The 22,160-nt window shown below is 45.0% G+C and overlaps 2 protein-coding genes across 2 annotated transcripts in view; one reads left to right on the top strand and one right to left on the bottom strand.

The window, feature by feature from the left end:
• LOC144481043 (uncharacterized) overlaps positions 1 to 22,160 on the top strand; it is a 420,433-nt gene that overhangs the window by 8,889 nt on the left and 389,384 nt on the right. The gene's annotated exons all lie outside the window — the stretch shown is intronic.
• LOC144480679 (uncharacterized) overlaps positions 1 to 22,160 on the bottom strand; it is an 85,709-nt gene that overhangs the window by 14,640 nt on the left and 48,909 nt on the right. Inside the window, 4 exon segments of the mRNA XM_078200274.1 lie at positions 12,345 to 12,441; positions 12,694 to 12,939; positions 20,256 to 20,319; positions 20,473 to 20,666. Of these exon segments, the coding sequence (XP_078056400.1) occupies positions 12,345 to 12,441; positions 12,694 to 12,939; positions 20,256 to 20,319; positions 20,473 to 20,666 (601 nt within the window).

Genomic DNA, 22,160 nt, shown 5'->3' with positions numbered 1-22,160 from the left:
TGTGTCCCCCTTGTCCTTGTCCCTTCAGCTAATGGGAAGAGCTTTTCTTTGTCCACCTTATCTAAACCTGTCAGAATCTTGTCCACCTCTATCAAATCTCCCCTCAACCTCCTTTGCTCCAAGGGAAACAACCCCAGCCTGACATTGACAATAAAGAACAAACTAACAGAATATGTTAGAACCTGAAACCAAATGGGAATGTTTAATTCCTGTTTTAATGATATTGTGAATATATTGTCCTGGACAATAAAGGAATTGGAATAACTCACCTTGGGAGTGGTTGAATGGAATATGTCAATCTGGTATCCATCTACAGTCCAGTGAAAGTCTGGAATATGTAGCTGGAAATCCCTCCCTAACAGCACTGTGGGCTTACTTACACCTCAGGCATTGTAGCAGTTCAGGAAGGCAGTGTTGGGGTTGACCATGGCCGAGGCAGCTACAAACAGCCACATATTCTGTTATAATTGAAGGACTGCAGATTGAATGTGAGGCATTATGGGACTGGACTATCTTGACCACATTCCTGTGACTGCTCAGTTTCTGCAATCACGGACCATTAAAGCTGCTTAGTGCCCAACAGAGGACCTGGTGAGAATATTTACTCAGAATGAGTTAGAATTAAACTTATTCCAGGACCGGCTGGTGTTCAGTGGCTGAGATACCCGAATCTGTGAAGAGAAGGTCTGACCAATCAACAAACAGTGGGAGATAGTTGGTTAAGAAGTTAAAAAGCGTTCTCAGGCATTGTTTAAATTATTTTATCCCAAATTTGTGATAAGAACTTTGAGGGACTTGTGACCCGTTAGTCGGTGAAGTAACAGTATACTCCAAATAGCACTGGACTGAAAAGCAGACCTCTGAGTAGATTCTAATGGTCATAAACTGACTCAAGCATGGCCAGTGAAAAAATCAGAGCTCGAGTGAGGACTGGACAGGTCTCTTACCTGCTAATTGGAAACTAAGAACAAGAAACGTATCGATAAAATTATTAGAGAATACAGCCAACGTTTCGAGTCTGGAAGACACTTCATAACCGCTCTTATGAAGGGTCATCCATACTTTGAACATTGACTCTATTCTGTCTCCACAGATACTGTCAGACCTGCTGAGATTTTCCAGCATTTTCTGTTGTTGTTTCAGATTCCAGCATCCGCAGTATTTAACTTTTATGATAAAATGATTAGTTCTGATTGGAATCCCTACGACCTTCCTGCAAAACAGAGGGAGTGGTGGCAAAAGGGGAAAAAGGATAAGGATGATAAAGTCTGGGTTCTGATTTTCCGAGCCCATGTAGAATCAGCAAAATGAGTGAAGCAGTTTATAAAGAACAGAAGTTATCCATCCCTAAAAAAACTGATCAAATTAAAATAATTAGGTTATGGAATATAACAAAAAAATGAAGAGCTGAAGTTTACAATCTAGTTTGTTTTGATTTTTTTACTTGTGTAAAGTGGTATTATTGTGTGCCAATTTTTTTCTGCTCACTCCCCATCCCTTTAGGTTCTGTAGAAAAGTTAACCCTTTCAGCAGACAATTCATTTCTTTTCAAATCATCTGAAAACTCATGTCTATTTTAGTTTATAATTGAAGATTTATGGGAATTGGCTAAGATGGGCTTTCAACATTTTTCTATTCTTTCTCTATTCACTGTTAATCAACACTCTGTTTTATCTTTCTGACTTGTTACATTTTTAATGATTAATAAACTTTCTGAATTCACGATTTAAAGCGTTCTTTCTTGCCATATGGTTAAGTCACTGGAACCTGGTGTGATTTACGATTAGGGAGGTTATTGTAAACAAGCAACCCCCATAAATCTTAGTTCAAATAAATCAAAGTTCTTACAAATGGAATGCTATCCTTTATTATGAGAGAAATTGAACACAGGAGTAAAGATGTTCTGCTTTCGTTATGATGTGGAGATGCCTGCGTTGGACTGGGGTAAACACAATAAGAAGTTTAACAACACCAGGTTAAAGTCCAACAGGTTTATTTGCTACCAGATAAACCTGTTGGACTTTAACCTGGTGTTGTTTAACTTCTTACTATGCTTCAGCTATACAGGGCATTATGGAGACTGCATCTTGAATACTGGGTGCAGCTTTGTCTCCTATTTAAGAAATGATACAAATGCATTGAAAGTGGTTCAGAGGAGGTTTAATAGATTGCTTCCCAATTCTTGACCCTGACAGTATAAATTATGTCCGATTTTCCTTGTCTTCAGCTCTGACAAAGGGTCATCCTGACTCAAAATGTTGTCTCTATTCTCTCTCTGCAGATGCTGTCAGACTTGCTGAGATTGTCCAGCATTTTCTGTTTTTGTTTCAGATTCCAACAACAGCAGAATTTTGCCTTTATCCCAATTCTTGTTGGGTAAGAGAATCAAAAGTATTGGGTCTAGAACGAGAATGTGGAACTCAACACAAAAAGATCAGCCATGACCTAAATAAACGGTGGAGCAGACTCAAAGGGCCAAATGACCTACATCTGCTCCGGTGTTGAATGTTGGTCACAATTTCCTGAGGATTGTGAAACAAGGCTGGAAGATTCGCCTTGCTTGTGTTAGTGGGAAAATGTCCAGGAGAACCATCACTGTGAAGGACAGTTCTGGGATTAAAGGTTGCCAGACTGGAAAAGGAAAACAATGGAAATAAACCCTTGAGGAGTAAAGAATCACTTTGGACTGGTTTTTGGAGAAAGAGTGTGAACATTCCAAGGCAGAATAAAATATAACGGTTGAGTGGGATATTTGATGGTGTTAAGAGTAAAAGGGCAAAGTTTAATTTTAAGTTTAAGAGCAATGTTCCCTTCAAAAAAGTGTTTAGTCATTGTTGCTTCCAGTTTGTTGGAATAAACGCCAGAAACTTGAAGTTTTGTCGTGTGATTCTTTAATTTACTCACTGGGCTTAGAATTCTTTTTTTAAAATTGTTGATCGTTACAGAGATCCGAACAGTTCATTTAAAGCCCCGAGTTTTGATTTCCCATTTGAGCCTGGGGCACCTTTCTGTCTCTCTATTGCTTGTGTCAATGACAGCCAGGCGACGGAGCTGAGGGCTGAATTTAGCTGTGAATAATGAGGCCTGCGCCCCAGTTGGGAAACTGCCCTGGGCGTCGCACTAGTAGAGAGACAGGAAGATGCTGGAGGACTGACTGGGAAATGGGCCTCCAACCAATTGTTATATCAGTCACTCAGAGCTAAAGAGAAACCTGTCTCTTTAAATACAGATACAGGGAAGAGGCTGCAATGAAATCTGTCCCTTTTAACCTGCACAAAAGCAGGAGGCTGAGATTGACAGGCTGCAGGAGGAGTCCATTCAGCCCATCGTGCCCCTGCTATCTCTTTGAAAGGACTGTCTGATTCATCCTACCACTCTGATCTGTCCCCACAGCCCTGCAAATTCTTCCCTTTCAAGTCTTTAACCTTTGGAAAGATTCTATTGAATCTGTTTTCAGGCAGATCAGAACAACTCGCTGTGTCAAAAATATAAAATAAAATCTCATCTCCCCCTCTGGCTCCTTTGCCAATTACCTTAGAGGGACTCACTTTCTGTTAAAGAGCCTGCCAACCCCTCTCACCCACTTTCCCTAAAGTGCATCAATCTCATCAGGAAAAGTCCAGAACAATCAAATATTTTACTGATCAAAGTTTATTAATGAAACAGAACATGGTTAAAACAATCAGAAAATGACTTGAGCATCAAAGACAACCAGAGTAAAAGGATAGGTTCAAGGTGAAGGGGGGGGAGGTTTAACACAGATATCAGAAGGACATATTTCACACAGAGGGTCGTGGGGGCCTGGAATGTGTTGCCGGGCAAGGTGGTGGAGGCGGACACACTGGGAACGTTTAAGACTTATCTAGACAGCTATATGAACGGAGTGGGAATGGAGGGATACAAAAGAGTGGTCTCGTCTGGACCAGGGAGCGGCGCGGGCTAATTGTTCCTTGTTTCTCGTTTCAAGGCTTCATTCTATGATTATCTTGCTGGTGCCAGTACAGAGCGAGACTGCGGATAGTTGGGAACCTGTCTCGGGGGCAGGGAATTCATATGGTGTTCGTGGAAGTGGAAATGACTAGGGTTGGGAAGCATTTCCCGATCAGGGCCATTGTGATCTCCTGGACTCGTTTCGATCGCCTCAGGGGGTCGGAGAGGAATTTCCCAGATTTTTTTCCCCATATTGGCCCTGGGGTTTTTCACTCTGGGTTTTCGCCTCTCCCTGGAGATCACATGGTCTGGAATGGGGGGGTGGGGGTGAGTTAATAGGTTGTAATGAACAAAGCATCGTAGCTGTGAGGGACAGCTCGGTGGATAGGATTTTGGTATGTAGATAGGCTGGAAAATTGGGCGGGGATCCTGGATTCAGGATTCAATCCTGGACCGGGGAGCGGCGCGGGCTTGGAGGGCCGAAGGGCCTGTTCCTGTGCTGTATTGTTCTTTGTTCTTTGTTGTTCTTTGATATTCACAATGTTCTGGACTCAAATGGTTTCTCTTTAATTCATCTGTAGCCTGTTCCCTGCCCTTTTTGTGGTAAAGGCAGAATTCTCTGGATAGGAAATTTAAAAAGAAGTTTACTGAATGAAAAAGTTTTACTCAACAACTTTAAGATATTGACTTTTACAACTTCATGCAGGTGATCGGTCCGTAGAAGCATAACCCTCTCTGGCTCCTTCTTTCACAGGAATTCTTGTGGAATTCAGCCTTGGGAGTCTGGTTCCTTCTCTGACAGTAATTTCCTTGGAACTCAGTCTCGGGAGTTTTCAGTATTTGGCTCCCAAGGAAGACCTTCAGAACCTCTACTTTTATCCACAAAGTGACGATTACCTCACGTCAGATTTGGGCCTGTTGTATCATGACAATTGGTCAATTTGACCACTAGATTAATTTAACTGGATCCTCAATTACTGACACCATCACTTCTTATTATCTTAGACAGGAATACAAGAGAACTGGTTCATACTATCCCTTTATCTGATTCTATACAATCCCCTTATTCTCACAGTTTCAAATGTTGAGGCTAATCAGAGCTTGAAGGTCTCTCTCGCCAGTACATTTATCCTCATTGCACATTCTTTACATACACAGCAATTAAACTCTTACAGCAAATAAAACTCAATCTTTTACTATAACGACTGATTCATTGATTAACTATAACTCAATTAAGGCTCATTAATTTCTCATCTGTTCATGACTGGTAGCTAATAAATAGCTACCAGATGGGGCAGATGTTTGAGGGCAAATCAACATCTGGCGTGTGGGAGGCTTTCAAGTGTAAGTTGATAGGGATTCAGGACCGGCACATTCCTGTAAGGGTGAAGGATAAGTATGGCAAGTTTTGGGAACCTTGGATAATGAGAGATATTGTGAGCCTCGTCAAAGAGAAAAACGAAACATTTGTCAAAGCTAGGAGGCTGGGAACACACGAAGCAAGTGTGGAATACAAGGAAAGTAGAAAGAAACTTAAGCAAGGAGAATGGAGGGCTAAAAGGGGTCACGAAAAAGCATTGGCCAGCAGGATTAAGGAAAATCCCAAGGCTTTTTATACATATATAAAGAGCAAGAGAGTAGCCAGGGAGAGGGTTGGCCCACTCCAGGACAAGGGAGGGAATCTATGCGCGGAGCCAGAGGAAATGGGGAGATATTAAATGAGTACTTTGCGTCAGTATTCACCAAAGAGGATTTGGTGGTGGATGAGTCTGGGAAAGGATGTGTAGATAGTCTGAGTCATGTTGAGATCAAAAAGGAGGTGGTATTGGGGTTCTTGAGAAACATTAAGGTAGACAAGTCCCCAGGGCCTGACGGGATATACCCCAGAATACCGAGAGAGGCAAGGGAGGAAATTGCTGGGGTCTTGAGAGAGATCTTTGTATCCTCACTGGCTACAGGGGAGGAACACACGAAGCAAGTGTGGAATACAAGGAAAGTAGAAAGAAACTTAAGCAAGGAGTAAGGAGGGCTAAGAGTGGTCACGAAAAATCATTGGCCAGCAGGATTAAGGAAAATCCCAAGGCTTTTTATACATATATAAAGAACAAGAGGGTAGCCAGGGAGAGGGTCGGCCCACTCAAGGATAGGGGAGGGAATCTATGTGTGGAGCCAGAGGAACCTGGTGTTGTTAAACTTCTTACTGTGTTTACCCCAGTCCAACGCCGGCATCTCCACATCATACAGGGGAGGTCCCAGAGGATTGGAGAATAGCCAATGTTGTTCTTTTGTTTAAGAAGGGTAGCAAGAATAATCCAGGTAATTACAGGCCGGTGAGCCTTACATCAGTGATAGGGAAATTATTGGAGAGAATTCTTCGAGACAGGATTTATTCCCACTTGGAAATAAGTGGATGTATTAGTGAGAAGCAACATGGTTTTGTGAAGGGGAGGTCGTGTCTCACGGACTTGGTCGAGTTTTTCGAGGAAGTGACGAAGATGATTGATAAGGGTAGAGCAGTGGATGTTGTCCACATGGACTTAGACAAGGTCCCTCATGGTAGACTGGTGCAGAAGGAGAAGTCGCATGGGATCAGAGGTGAGTTGGCAAGGTGGATACAGAACTGGCTCGGTCAAAGAAGACAGAGGGTAGCATTGGAAGGGTGCGTTTCTGAATGGAGGGCTGTGACAAGTGGCGTTCCTCAGGGATCAGTGCTGGGACCTTGCTGTTTGTTATATATATATATAAATGATTTGGAGGAAAATGTAACTGGTTTGATTAGGAAGTTTGCGGACGACACAAAGGTTGGTGGATTTGCGGATAGTGATGAGGACCATCAGAGGATACAGCAGGATATAGATTGGTTGGAGTCTTGGGCGGAGTGATGGCAGATGGAGTTTAATCTGGACAAATGTGAGGTAATGCATTTTGGAAGGTCTAATACAGATAGGAAATATACAGTAAATGGCAAAACCCTTAGGAGTATTGATCGGCAAAGTGATCTGGGTGTACAGGTACACAGGTCACTGAAAGTGGCAACGCAGGTGGGGAAGATAGTCAAGAAGACATACGGCATGCTTTCCTTCATTGGCTGGGGCATTGAGTTTAAAAATTGGCAAGTCATGTTGCAGCTTTAGAGAAGCTTAGTTAGGCCACACTTGGAATATAGTGTTCAATTCCGGTCGCCACACTATCAGAAGGATGTGGAGGCTTTGGAGAGGGTACAGAAAATATTTACCCGGATGTTGCCTGGTATGGAGGGCATTAGCTATGCGGAGAGGTTGGAGAAACTTGGTTTGTTCTCACTGGAATGAGGGAGGTTGAGGGGGCAACCTGATAGAAGTCTACAGGATTATGAGAGGCATGGACAGAGTGGATAGTCAGAAGCTGTTTCCCAGGGTGGAAGCGTCAATTACTAGGGGGCACAGGTTTAAGGTGTGAGGGGCAAGGTTTAAAGGAGATGTACGAGGCAGATTTTTTACACAGAGAGCAGTGGGTTCCTGGAACTCGTTGCCTGGGGGGTAGTGGAAGCGGATACGGTAGTGACTTTTAAGGGACATCTTGACAAATACATGAATAGGATGGGAATAGAGGGAAATGGTCCCCGGAAGGGTAGGGGGTTTTAATTTAGTCCAGCAGCAGGCTTGGAGGGCTAAAGGGCCTGTCCCTGTGCTGTAACTTTCTTTGTTCTAAATACAGTAATATTTAATGAACACATTTGGTTCATACAATGTGGTTGACTCTCAACTGCCCTCTGAACAAGGGCATCTAGGGATGGGCAATAAATGTTGGCCAGCCAGCGACGCCCATGTCCCACAACTGAATAAGGTTAATACAAGATATCCTGGTTCAAAAAGACACTTGCTGCAAGCCAATAGCTTTCCTTCTTACTTGAACTGAGCAATCAACCTTATTCTTGAGCCAGATTTGACAGAATATAATGTCCTCCAACTGATCAAATTCATAGAAGAAATTCTTAGTTCAGACAATTCCTGCCAGCTATGCAGCTTCCACAAGCATGTAGGTGAATCCAACATTAATTTTTAAAATAAAGCTCCAGTCACATGTTAGAATTTAACATGGTTGAAGTTCTCGGGTTGAAGTTCTGAACTGGAAAAAGGCCAAATTTGATGAAATGAGAAGGGATCTGGGAAGTGTGGATTGGCACAGGCTGTTCTCTGGTAAGGATGTAAATGGAAAGTGGGAGGCCTTCAAAGGAGAAATTTTGAGAGTGCAGAGTTTGTATGTTCCTGTCAGGATTAAAGGCAAAGTAAATAGGAATAAGGAACCTTGGTTCTCGAGGGAGATTGTAACACTGATTAAGAGGAAGAGAGAGTTGTATGAAATGTACAGGCAGCAAGGAACACATCAGATGCTCGAGGAGTATAAAAAGTGCAAGAAGCTACTTAAGAGGGAAATCAGGAGGGCTAAAAGAAGACATGAGGTTGCTTTGGCAGACAGAGTGAAGGAAAATCCAAAGAGCTTCTATAGGTATGTTAGGAGCAAAAGGATAGTGAGGGATAAAATTGGTCCTCTTGAAGACCAGAGTGGTACACTGTGTATGGAACCAAAAGAGATGGGGGAGATACTAAACGGTTTTTTTGCATCTGTATTTACTGAGGAAACGGGCATGGAGTCTACGGAAATAGGGCAAACTGGTAGGGAGGCCATGGAACCTTTACAGATTAAAGGGGAGGAGGTGCTCGCTGTCTTGAGGCAAATCAGAGTGGATAAATCCCCAGGACCGGACAGGGTATTCCCACGGACCTTGAGGGAAGCTAGTGTTGAACTTGCAGGGGCCCTGGCAGACATATTTAAAATGTCAGTATTCACGGGGGAGGTGCCGGATGATTGGAGGGTGGCTCATGTTGTTCCGTTGTTTAAAAAAGGTTCCAAAAGAAATCCGGGAAATTATCGGCCAGTAAGTTTGACGTCGGTGGTGGGCAAGTTATTGGAAGGTGTGATAAGGGATAGGATCTACAAATATTTGGATAGACAGGGACTTATTAGGGAGAGTCAACATGGCTTTGTGCGTGGTAGGTCATGTTTGACCAATCTATTAGAGTTTTTCGAGGAGGTTACCAGGAAAGTGGATGAAGGGAAGGCGGTGGATGTTGTCTACCTGGATTTCAGCAAGGCCTTTGACAAGGTCCCTCATGGGAGGTTAGTTAGGAAGGTTGTCTCTGGGTATACATGGGGAGGTAGTAAATTGGATAAGACACTGGCTCAATGGAAGAAGCCAGAGAGTGGTTGTGGAGGATTGCTTCTCTGAGTGGAGGCCTGTGACTAGTGGTGTGCCGCAGGGATCGGTGTTGGGTCCATTGTTGTTTGTCATCTATATCAATGATCTGGATGATAATGTTGTCAATTGGATCAGCAAGTTTGCTGATGATACAAAGATTGGAGGTGTAGTGGGCAGTGAGGAAGGTTTTCAAAGCTTGCAGAGGGATTTGGACCAACTAGAAAAATGGGCTGAAAAATGGCAAATGGAATTTAACGCAGACAAGTGTGAGATATTGCACTTTGGAAGGACAAACCAAAGAAGAACGTACAGGGTAAATGGTAGGACTCTGAAGAGTGCAGTTGAACAGAGGGATCTGGGAATACAGGTACAGAGTTCCCTAAAAGTGACGTCACAGGTGGATAGGGTCGTAAAGAGTGCCTTTGGTACATTGGCCTTTATGAATTGGAGTATCGAGTGTAAAAGTTGGAGTGTTATGGTAAGGTTATATAAGGCATTGGTGAGGCCGAATTTGGAGTATTGTGTACAGTTTTGGTCACCTAGTTACAGGAAGGATGTAAATAAGATTGAAAGAGTGCAGAGAAGGTTCACAAGGATGTTGCCGGGACTTGAGAAGCTGAGTTACAGAGAGAGATTGAATAGGATGGGACTTTATTCCCTGGAGCGTAGAAGATTGAGGGGAGATTTGATAGAGGTGTTTAAGATTTTGATGGGTATAGATAGAGTGAATGCAAGCAGGCTTTTTCCGCTGAGGCTAGGGGAGAAAAAAACCAGAGGGCATGGGTTAAGGGTGAAAGGAGAAAAGTTTAAAGGGAATATTAGGGGGGGCTTCTTCACGCAGAGAGTGGTGGGAGTGTGGAATGAGCTGCCGGATAAAGTGGTAAATGCGGGGTCACTTTTAACATTTAAGAAAAACTTGGACGGGTTCATGGATGAGAGGGGTGTGGAGGGATATGGTCCAAGTGCAGGTCAGTGGGACTAGGCATAAAATGGTTCGGCACAGACAAGAAGGGCCAAAAGGCCTGTTTCTGAGCTGTAATTTTCTATGGTTCTATGGCCTCCCTGACCTTGTTGCTGAGAATGTTTGAAGAGGCAGCAGGGGCACAATGGGTCACACGGCCTCCTTTTGTGCTCTCTGCTCCTCGTTTGCATTTGAAGTGGTAAATATCTGGAACTCACTCCCTACGAGCGGCTGAAGCAGAGATAATGGAATGTTTCCAAAAGGAAATTGGATGGGAACTTCAGGGAAATAAATCTACGGGACACGGAGAGAGAACAGGGCAACAGTTTGATCTAAAGAGAGCCAGCATGGACTCAGTGGGCTGAATGGCCCCATTCCCAATCCTAATGCCTGTCTGATCTAAAGAGAGAAATTTCAGCTGTTCAAGTCTCTCGAACTCACTGAAGTCCCTCATCCCTGGAGTCATTCTCGTAAATCTCCTCTGCACCCTCTCTAAGGACTTCACATCTTTCCTAAAGTGTGGGGCCCATGTACAGGGTTCCATTCTCGAGGAATAGAATTGAACAGCAGGGAGGTTCTGTTCAACTTGTTTGGAGCCAGGGTTAGACTGCACTGGGAGCACTGTCAACATCTGTGATCTCCATTTAGAAAAAGGAAATAGAGGCACTGGAGAAGCGGCAACAAAGATTCACAAGAATAATCCCAGAACTGAGAGCATTTAACCTTCAGGAAAGGCTGGCACTGCTTTTCTCTCGAAAAGAGAAGACTGAAGGGTGACCTGATGGAAGAATTTAAGGTTATGAAGGGGTTCAATAATCCAACAGGGATTTCAGTGAGAAACCTCTTTACCCAGCGAGTGGTGAGAATGTGGAACTCACTACCACAGCGAGTGGTGAGAATGTGGAACTCACTATCACAGCGAGTGGTTGAGGTGAACAGCATGAATACATTGAAGGGGAAGCTCGATACATACATGAGGGAGAGAGGAATAGAAGGATATGCTGATGGGGGGAGATGAAGAGGGGTGGGTGGAGGCTCATGTGGAGCATAAATACTGACACAGACCAATTGAGCCGACTGGCCCGGCCCTGTGCTGTAGACTCACTGGAACAGAGACAAATGTATTTATTTTAGATCTACCTGCAGTGGTAAGAAAAACATTATTTACTGTCCAGGATTAAATAAATGTTCTTCATCAGTTTGTGTGGGTCATTTCAGTGGAAATGTGCCCTCGCTCAAAGAGCATCAGCCCACTGGAAGCAAAATTGTGAGATCAGCCAGTCCAGCAGAAAGAAACCCTCCGACCCTCCCACTTCACCAACTGTCAGAATGAACATGGTTCAGTCCTGGATGTGATTAACAGCAGCAATAACAGCAGAATCCAACCCCTGTAATCACTTGTGAACTCGCTGGTGTCTCAGCAGGAGGGATGAACTGGTGAATTTCTTCCCACACACAGCAGCTGTGAATGGACTGGTGGATCATCAGTTCCTGAGAGCTTTTGAAACCATTCCCACAGTCAGAGCATTTAAAGGGTCTCTCCTGGGTGTGAGGGACATTGTGCCTCAGCACCTGGGGTATTGAGTGAATCCTTCCGCACACACAGAGCAGGTGAATGGTCTCTCCCAGTGTGAACTCGCTGGTGTCTCCTCAGTGTGCATGCCCTTCCAAACCTCTTTGTGCAGTGAGAGCAGCTGAACGGTCTCTCCCCAGTGTGAATGCGCTGGTGATCTATCAGATGCTCAGAAATTTTGAAGCCACTCCCACAGTCAGAGCATTTAAAGGGTCTTTCCTGGGAATGAGTGACTTTGTGTCTCTGCAGGCTGGATAACCGAGTGAATCTGTTCCCACACTCGGAGCAGGTGAACGGTCTCTCCCCGCTGTGAACTTGCTGGTGAGTCAGCAGGGTGGATGACAGAGTGAATCCCTTCCCACACTCGGTGCAGGTAAATGGTCTCTCCTCGGTGTGAAGACGCTGGTGTGTCAGCAGGGTGAATGACTGACTGAATCCCTTCCCACACACAGAGCAGATGAACGGTCTCTCCCTGGTGTGAACTCGCTGGTGTCTCTGCAGTGTGGATGACCTCTTAAATCTCTTTGTGCAGAGAGAGCAGCTGAACGGTCTGTCCTCAGTGTGAATGCGCTGGTGGGACACCAGTTCTCCAGAAATTTTGAATTCACTCCCACAGTCCGAGCATTTAAAGGGCCTCTCACTGGTGTGAGTGACTTTATGACTCAGAAGGTTGGGTAAATTAGTGAATCCCTTCCCACACACAGAGCAGGTGAATGGCCTCTCTCCGGTGTGAACTCGCTGGTGTGTCAGCAGGGTGGATAACTGCGTGAATCCCTTCCCACAGTCAGAGCAAGTGAATGGTCTCTCCCCGGAGTGAACTCGCTGGTGGTTCCGCAGGTTTGATGATGATCTAAATCTCATTGTGCAGTGAGAGCAGCTGAACGGTCTGTCCTCAGTGTGAATGCGCTGGTGGGACATCAGATCCCGAGAACTTTTGAAGCAACTCTCACAGTCAGAGCATTTAAAGGGTCTCTCATTGGTGTGAGTGACTTTGTGCGTCAGCAGGGCGGATGACCGAAAGAATCCCTTCCCACACACAGAGCAGGTGAACGGTCTCTCCCCAGTGTGAATTCGTTGGTGTGCCCGCAGTTCGGAGGACCGAGAGAATCCCTTCCCACACATGGAGCAGCTGAACGGTCTCTCCCCGGTGTGAACCCGCTGATGTCTCCGCAGTGTGGATGACCATTTAAATTTCATTGAGCAGTGAGAGCAGCTGAACGGTCTCTCCTCACTGTGAATGCGCTGGTGGGACACCAGTTCTCCAGAGCTTTTAAATCCGCTCCCACAGTCAGAGCATTTAAAGGGTCTCTCATTGGTGTGAGTGAGATTGTGACTCAGCAGGTGGGAGAACTTAGTGTATCCCTTCCCACACACTGAGCAAGTGAAGGGTCTCTCCCGAGTGTGACTGCGTTGATGAATTTCCAAATCACAGGGCAACATGAATCCTTGTCCACAATCGTCACACTTCCACAGTTTCTCCATGATGCGGGTGTCCTTGTGGCTCTCCAGGTTTGATGATCAGTTGAATCCTTGTCCACACAGAACACGTGTACGGTCTCTCTTCACTGTAAACGGTGCAATGTTGTTTCAGCCTGTGTAACTGGTTAAAGCTCTTTCCACTATCACTGGACTGGAACACTCTCACTCGGGTGTGTTCCAGTCACACTGATGTTTAAAATCTCCTTAAGCAAACAGATCAGACAAACATTGCTTTCCTAGATTCAAAAGTCGATGATATTTAGGTCCCAATAAATCGAATGACTCTGTCAAATCTTGATGTGACGTTTAGTTTGAAATTCCTGTCTCTAAATCCTCACCTCCTGATATCTATGAAAGGAATTTACAACAGACATCACTGTCAGTACAGGATAGAAATTCAGAACAGACAATTCTAGTTTCTATGGAACATTCTTTCCTCTCTCATTCTCCAAAAGCTGTCAATCTCCATCCCACACACTCTCCTTCAATTCTCACTCTGCTCTCTTGAAGATACAACCTCCCAAGTCTATTGAAGGTGCTGATTCAGGCTGATTAACAGATCCATGCTGACCACTTTCTGTATTGGACACAGAGATCTGAAAATGTACGTGTAACAACCAGCCTACACGCTAGAAATTAAAATCTGAGCCATATGTGGGACCGGATAACTGGATTGGGAGAAAGAGAAGGATGTGGGGAAGAATTTTATTTTGGTGCAGAAAGGTCATTACCTGGAAGCCGCTGCCTCAGAGGGTTGTGGAAGTGCAAATGATCCATGATTAATTTTCAAGCTGACAGCCACGTTAAAGTTTTACATTTGGCCATAAATGTGCAGACTGATGATGTGTGTAATGCACTGTATTACCTGGTTACAGATACATGAAGAATGTGAGGAGGATTTTTATTTCGGCAGCGAGTGGTGACCTGGAAGTTAAAAATTCAACAAGTCCCCAATTTCCCCCAGAATGAGAAAAGAAACGCAAAAGGGGCGAAAAGAAAGTGTTTTACTCACAGATGTTGGAGAGACGGGAGGAAGTTTGAGTCTGTCTGAAGCTCAATGTTCATTCAGAGAGAGCAGCAGCTTTGCTGGGCAGGAATGAGCAGCTGAACAAGCTCATTGTCCACTTCCGCATTCAGACAATGTGGGAGCTCTGATTGGCTGGAGGACCAGAGTACGTCCGGTCCTCCATAGTTTCCATTGGTCAACACCTCAGAATGAATGGGGGAGGGGGGGGGGGGGGAGCGGGCTCTCCACTGCACATGCGCAGCCCCAGGCCATGGGGAAGTGGACAGATTCCAACTTCTTCCTGTCGGCACCACCTGTGAGACTGTGGCTCAATGGATAACACGTCTGATTACGGATCCGAAGATGCCTGGTTCAACTCCTGGCCGGCATGATGTCAATCTGAAAAATAGTTCATGAACTCCTTTACCTAAAAGAGGCCAACATCTGTGAGTAAAACACTTTCTTTTCTCCCCCTTTCCATTTCTTCTCTTATTCTGGAATTGATTTTTTAACTTCCAGGTCACCACTCGCTGCCGAAATAAAAACCCTCCTCGCATTCTTCATGTCATTCACACATTAGTCTACTCATTTATGTCCAAATGTAACACTTTCTGGGGAAATTGTTGTCTTGCAAGAACTGATGACAAGAAATAGAAGCAGGAGTGGCCACCAGGCCCATCAAGCCTGCCCCTCCATTCAATCCAATCATGGCTGATCTATTCTGGCCTCAGCTTCTTTTCTGTGCCATTTCCCCATTGCCCTCCAATTGTCGATCTATCAAATATTTATCCACCTCACTTTAAATGCTTCTAATGATCCAGCCTCCACCACCCTTTGGGGCAGAGAATTCCAGAGATTCACCATCCTTTGCGAGAAAAATAATTCTGCGCAACTCAAGTTTAAATGACCGACCCTTTATCTTGTTTCCTTGTTTGTGACTCTCCCACTCGTGAAAATATCTCACCATCTACCCTGTCAAGCCCCCTGAGGATCTTATATGCTTCAATAAAGTCACCCCTTTGTCTTCAAAACTTCAAGGAACACAGACCTAGACAATTTATTCTCTCTTGATAGGACCACCCTCTAATCCCAGGAATAGCCTGATGAATCTCTTTTGGACTACCTCCAATGTTACTATATCCTTGTTTAGGTAAGGGGATCAAAAATGTACACAGTATTCCAGGTGAGGCCTCACCAACACCCTGTACAACTGCAACAAAACATCCCTGTTTTTAAACTCCAACCCCTTTGCAATAAAGCCCAAAATGCCATTTTCCTTCTTAACTATTGTGGGACCTGTCTGCGAGCCTTTTGTGATTCATGTGCAAGAACATCTAGATCCCTCTGTACTTCATTCAACTGCAGCCTCTCTCCATGTAGATAATCTCCCTTTTGATTCCTCCTCCTGAAATACATGACCCTACACTTTCCCACGTTAAACTCCATTTGCCAGGTTTTCACCCAGTCACTCAACCTATCTATATCCCGTTGCAGAATCATAAGATCCTCATCAGAACATGTCTGTCCACCTATCTTCAAATCATTTGGAAACCTTACATTCTGTTCCTTCCTTCAGGTCATTAATTGAATAATGAACAATTGCAGGCGAAGAACTGATCCCTGCGGTACTCCACTAGTTACATCTTTCCACTCTGAAAATGACCCAAATATTTCAATTTTCTGTTTTCTATGTGACGGCCAGTTTTCAATCCATGCTTACACACTTCCTACAATTCCATGGGCTTTTACTTTATGCACCAGCCTCTTATGCGGTACCTTGTCAAATGCCTTTTGGAAATCATAGGATCCCGAGAGTGCAGAAGGAGGCCATTTGGCCCGTCTAATCTGCACTGACTCTTGAACAGAGCATCTTTCCCAAGCCCTAACCCCATAACTCCACATTTTTACCATACTAATCCCCCTAATCTACATCTATTAGGACACAAAGAGCCAATTTAGCATGGCCAGTCAACCTAACCCGCACATCTTTGGACTGTGGGAAGAAACTGGAGCACCCGGAGGAAATGCACACAGACATGGGGAGAACATGCAGACTCCACACAGACTGTCACACAAGGCCGGAATTGAACCCGGGTTCCTGGCGCTGTGCTGCTTTATCTAAATAAACTACATTTGCAGATTGTGTTCGATCTATTCTTCCTCTTACATCCTCAAAGAATTCAAGCAAATTTATCAATCATGATTTATCTTTCATAAAACCATGTTGACGAGGTTTGATTATATTCAGCTTTCCTGAATGATTAGCTATTTCCTCTTTGACTCCAGCGTCTTGCCAATAATAGATGTTAAACTCACTGGCCTATAGTTCCCTGTCTTCTGCCTTTCTTCCTTTTTGAACTCGGGAGTCACATTGGCTGTTTTCCAATCTTCTGATACCCTCCTGGAATTTAGCGAGTTATGAAAAATTCCAACTGAAGTGTCCACTATCTCTTCAGCAACATCCATAGAAAGCATTGCGTGCAGTTCATTGGGTCCTGGTGCTGTGTCCGCCCTTAGCCACTGAAGGGAAAGCGAGTGAATCCAGTCTGTACATTCCACACATTGTTAGTCCAGTCAGATAGACATATATCTGTCTGGCAGCCTGCATGGAGATTTCCAGCTCTCTGTGTCCAGGGCAGGAAGCAGTGAGCATGGATCTGTCAATCAGCCTCAATCAGCACCTTCAGGAGAATTGGGAGGGTGAATATTAGATACAGCAGAGTGAGAATGGAGGGAGAGTGTGTGGGATGGAGATTTACAGCTTTTGGGGAATGAGAGAGGAAAGAGGTTTCCATAGAAACTCGAATTCTGAAAGACGTGCTGGTTCGATGCATTGATCCCAACAGGCGCCCGACTGCTGCAACTAGCGGAATTTCACAGTGACTTCATTGCAGTGTTAATGTAAGCCTTACTTGTGACTAATGAATAAACTTTAAAAAAGGAAATGTCTGTTCTGAATTTCTATCCTGTACTGACAGTGATGACTTTTGTAAACTGCTTTTGCAGGATAACAGAAGGTGAGGATTTACAGACAGAAATCTCAAACCAAACGTCACATCAAAATCTGACAGTCATTTGATTGATCGGGATCTGAATATCATTGGCCTTTAAATCTAGAAGGAGAAATCTTTTTCTGTTCTGTCTGCTTCAGAATTTTTTAACATAAATGTGACTGAAAAAGCACCAAGACACAGATACACCTGAGTGAGAGTGTTCCAGTGCACTGAGTGTGGAAAGAGCTTTAACCAGTTACACCGCCTGAAAATACATCGCAGCATTCACAGCGGGGAGAGACTGTACCCGTGTTCTGTGTGAGATTTAACTGATTGTTTAACCGGGAGAGTCACAAGGACACCCGCACCATGGAGAAACCGTGGAAATGTGGAGACTGTGGGAAAGGATTCAGTTTTCCATCTCAGCTGGAGATTCATCGGCGCAGTCACACTGGGGAGAGGCCGTTCACCTGCTCTGTGTGTGGGAAGGGATTCACTCAGATAATTGATTTGCAGAGACACCAGCAAGTTCACACTGGGGAGAAATCGTTCACTTGCTCTGAGTGTGGGAAAGGGTTCATTCAGTTATCCACCCTGCGGAGACACCAGCGAGTTCACACTGGGGAGAGACCATTCATCTGCTCTGTGTGTGGGAAGGGATTCACTCAATTATTTCATTTGCAGAACCACCAGCGAGTTCACACTGGGGAGAGGCCGTTCACTTGCTCTGTGTGTGGGAAAGGATTCAGTGTGTCATCAAGCCTGTGGCGACACCAGCAAGTTCACACTGGGGAGAGGCCGTTCTCCTGCTCTGTGTGTGGGAAAGGATTCAGTGTGCCATCAGGCCTGCGGACACACCAGCGGGTTCACACTGGGGAGAGACCATTCACCTGCACCGTGTGTGGGCAGGGATTCACTCATTCATCCCGACTGCAGAAACACCAGCGAGTTCACAAGTCATAGAGTCATACAGTACAGAAGAGGCCTTTCAGCCCATCGAGTCTGCACTGACAAAACTATACTAAATTTACACTCATCCATTTTCCAACACTTGGCTGATGGTGTTTGAACTGTCAAAACATTCAAGTGCTCATCCATGTGCTTTTTAAAGGTTGTGAGGTTTCCTGCCTCCACTACCCTCCCAGACAGTGAATTCCAGACTCCCACCACCCTCTGGATAATAACATTTTTCCTCAAATCCCCCAAAACCTCCTGCCCCTCACCTTAAAATGATGCCCCCTCGTTATTGACCCTTCAACTAAGGGGAACAGCTGCTTCCTATCCACCCTGTCCATACCCCTCACAATCTTATACACCTCAATCATGTCCCCCCTCAGCCTTCTCTGCTCTCAAGAAGACAATCCAAGTCTATCTAATCTCTCTTTATAGCTCGGCTGCTCCATCCCAGGCAACATCCTGGTGAATCTCCTCTGCACCCCCTCCAGTGCAATCACATCCTTCCTATGGTGAGGCGACCAGTACGAGTGCAAACTGGGGTCAAGCAGGGCTGCGTCATCGCACCAACATTCATCCCCACCTTTCCTGCAGCAACACTCCACCCCAGCGCCATGAAGCTCCCCGCTGGAGTCCAGCTGGCCTACTGGACCAGTGGGAAACTTTCAATGTCCGACCCCTCCAGGCCAGAACCAAGACCAGCCCAGCCTCAGTCATGGGGCTGCAGTACGCCGACCCTAGGGGTGGGGGGAGGTGATGGCCTGGTGGTATTATCGCTGGACTATTAATCCAGAAATCAGCGAATGTGCTGGGGACCTCGATTCGAATCTGGCCACGGCAAGTGGTGGAATTTGAATTCAATAAAAAGAATCTGGAATTAAGAATCTACTGGTGACCATGAAACCATTGTCATTGTTTATGGGCGGCACGGTAGCACAGTGGTTAGCACTGCTGCTTCACAGCTCCAGGGACCTGGGTTCGATTCCTGGCTTGGGTCACTGTCTGTGTGGAGTTTGCACATTCTCCTCGTGTCTGCGTGGGTTTCCTCCGGGTGCTCCGGTTTCCTCCCACAGTCCAAAGATGTGCGGGTTAGGTTGATTGGCCAGGTTAAAAATTGCCCCTTAGAGTCCTGAGATGCGTAGGTTAGAGGGATTAGCGGGTAAATATGTGGGGGTAGGGCCTGGGTGGAATTGTGGTCGGTGCAGACTCGATGGGCTGAATGGCCTCCTTCTGCACTGTAGGGTTTCTATGATTTCTATGAATTGCTGGAAAATCCCACCTGGTTCACTCATGTCCGTTCGGGAAGGAAATGTGCCATCCTTACCTGGTCTGGCCTACATGTGACTCCAGAGCCACTGCATTGTGGTTAACTCTCAAATACACTCAGGCAACTAGGGATGAACAATAAATGCTGGCCCATGTCCCACAAATGAATAAAAAATATGCCGATTTGATTTAATTTATTATTGTCACATGTATTGGTATACAGTGAAAAGTATTGTTTCATGCGCGCTATACAGACAGAGCATAGCATACATAGGGAAGGAAAGGAGAGGGTGCAGAATGTTACAGTCATAGCTAGGGTGTAGAGAAAGATCAACTTAATGCGAGGTAGGTCTGTTCAAAAATCTGATGGCAGCAGGGATGAAGCTGTTCTTGAGTCGGTTGGTACGTGTCCTCAGACTTTTGTATCTTTTTCCCAAAGGAAGAAGATGGAAGAGATTATGTCCAGGATGTGTGGAGTCCTTAATAATGCTGGCTGCTTTTCCAAGGCAGTGGGAAGTGTAGACAGTGTCAATGGATGGGAGGCTGGTTTGCGTGATGGATTGGGCTTCATTCACAACCTGAGTGTGTCTGTGCGCACACTCAGAGGTTGATCTAGGGCATTTTCACAGTAATTTCATTGCAGCGTTAATGTAAGCCCACTTGTGACACCAATAAATAAGCTTAAGCTTATCTACAAACTATTGTTGACACATTCACTGAGGCATATGAGAGAATGGGACTCAGATTAAACATCCGGGAAACAAAGGTTCTCTACCAGCCCACTCCTGCTCCCTCCTCCCCGACCCATCAAGATCCACAGTGAGCCCCTGGATAACGTGGATCATTCCCCACACCTCGGGAGCCCCCTGTCGGCACGGGCAGGCATTGACGATGAAATCCAGCATCAACTCCAATGGGCTAATGCAGGAACAGAGTTCAAAGCCTGAGACCTCAAATCCAGCACCAAGCTCATGGTCTACAGAGCAGCTGTGGTCCCCGCCCTCCTGTATCCATCAGAAACATGGACAATGCACAGCAGACACCTCAAATCTCTGGAGAGATGTCACCAACGTTGCCTCCACAAAATCCTGCAAATCCACTGGCAGGATAGGCTTACCACCGTGAGTGTCCTCTCCCAGGCCAATATCCCCAGTATCGAGGCACTGGTCACACTCGACCAGCTGCGATGGGTGGGCCACATTGTACACAAGCCCCACACAAGACTCCTGAAACAAGTGCTGTACTCCGAGCTCCGCAATGACAAACTGTTGGAGAAAATTCCGAATAGATTTGAGAAATTTTAAACCATGAGGCATTTCAGACACTAACAGAACTACCAGCATTGAGTTAAATGACTAAATCAGACTGAGAAGCTAACAAGGTAACAGTCTACACACATGTGAACACAGTAAGAGATTTAAACAAGTAATTCTGATTTAAACATGAATTTTCTGATTTTAAAATGTATGTTAGCTGTATTTTTAAAAGCAATTGGAAACTTCAGCCAAAGGCAGGCTGCTGCAAGGCATGATGGTACAGGGGTATTTACAGACAGGCTACATTCTTCGGAACAATGAAGCCACAGAATGCGCCAACCTTTTCAAGGAAGTTTTTAACAAAGTTTCTAAAGGCAGCTTCATGAATATGATTGATTCACACTGGCCAGATAAGACAGTGTCTTCTCAGACGTGAGAACATGCATTTGTCTGGTTTGGCCAGTGACGGAATAAGAGCCGATTGGAACATTAACTCTGACCTTTGCAGCTAAGCTTCTGGGGTTGCTAAGCAACAAGGGGAAGCAGAGTCAGCAATAGGGGGAGGAAGTGTCCGGATTCTACGGACCAATGAAATCCATTGTGTCAGAGGGTAAAATGCAATTGGTTAAAGTATATGACGTGTAATTAAGGATTGAGTTGTATTGAAAATGATTGGTTTACACCTGATGAAAGGCAGGAGAATTGATATGAAGAATGTATTATTGATCCATCCGAATGATTGTATGTCAGAGTTATTAGATCAGGATGCTTTCCTCGGGTGGATGGAGCTATTACAAGGGGGCATAACTATAGGGTTCGTGGTGGGAGATATAGGAAGGATATCAGAGGTAGGTTCTTTACGCAGAGAGTGGTTGGGGTGTGGAATGGACTGCCTGCAGTGATAGTGGAGTCAGACACTTTAGGAACATTTAAGCGGTTATTGGATAGGCACATGGAGCGCACCAGGATGATAGGGAGTGGGATAGCTTGATCTTGGTTTCAGATAAAGCTCGGCACAACATCATGGGCCGAAGGGCCTGTTCTGTGCTGTACTGTTCTATGTTCTATCTATGTCCTATGCTTGTCTTCTAGAGCAGGATTAAGACTGTCCAATAATTTCTCCCTTCAATCAGTGGTCAAGTAAAAGATATGTCTTTAAACTGGGACACTGGCTTTCATGAGTCTTTGTATTGTCTGAAGGTTTTGGCGATACCTGGTCTCCAGCGGTAACGTACCCAGTGTGTTTTGGGGAATGAACTCAGAAGAATCATTCAACACTCAAGCCTGATTCAATTGACAAACAGTTTATTGAGTTACGCCAGTGGGGAGAAGTATGCCTGTCTGGAGACAGTACACATCTCTTTAACCTGTGCTTAATGCTCTCTCCACTCACATTGTCTGTATCTTTAAGACCTGGTTGGCTGTAGAGATTCGCATTCTGATCAGTATTCTGTAACTTGATTTTGTGTCTGTGCCCTGTTTGAGAGCAGATATCCACTCCAT

Source organism: Mustelus asterias, chromosome 30 (assembly GCF_964213995.1).
Source record: "Mustelus asterias chromosome 30, sMusAst1.hap1.1, whole genome shotgun sequence".
In the NCBI taxonomy this organism is placed as follows: domain Eukaryota; kingdom Metazoa; phylum Chordata; class Chondrichthyes; order Carcharhiniformes; family Triakidae; genus Mustelus; species Mustelus asterias.
The sequence above is the reverse complement of the archived record's forward strand: the minus strand, read 5'-3'. Positions and strand labels throughout refer to the sequence as shown.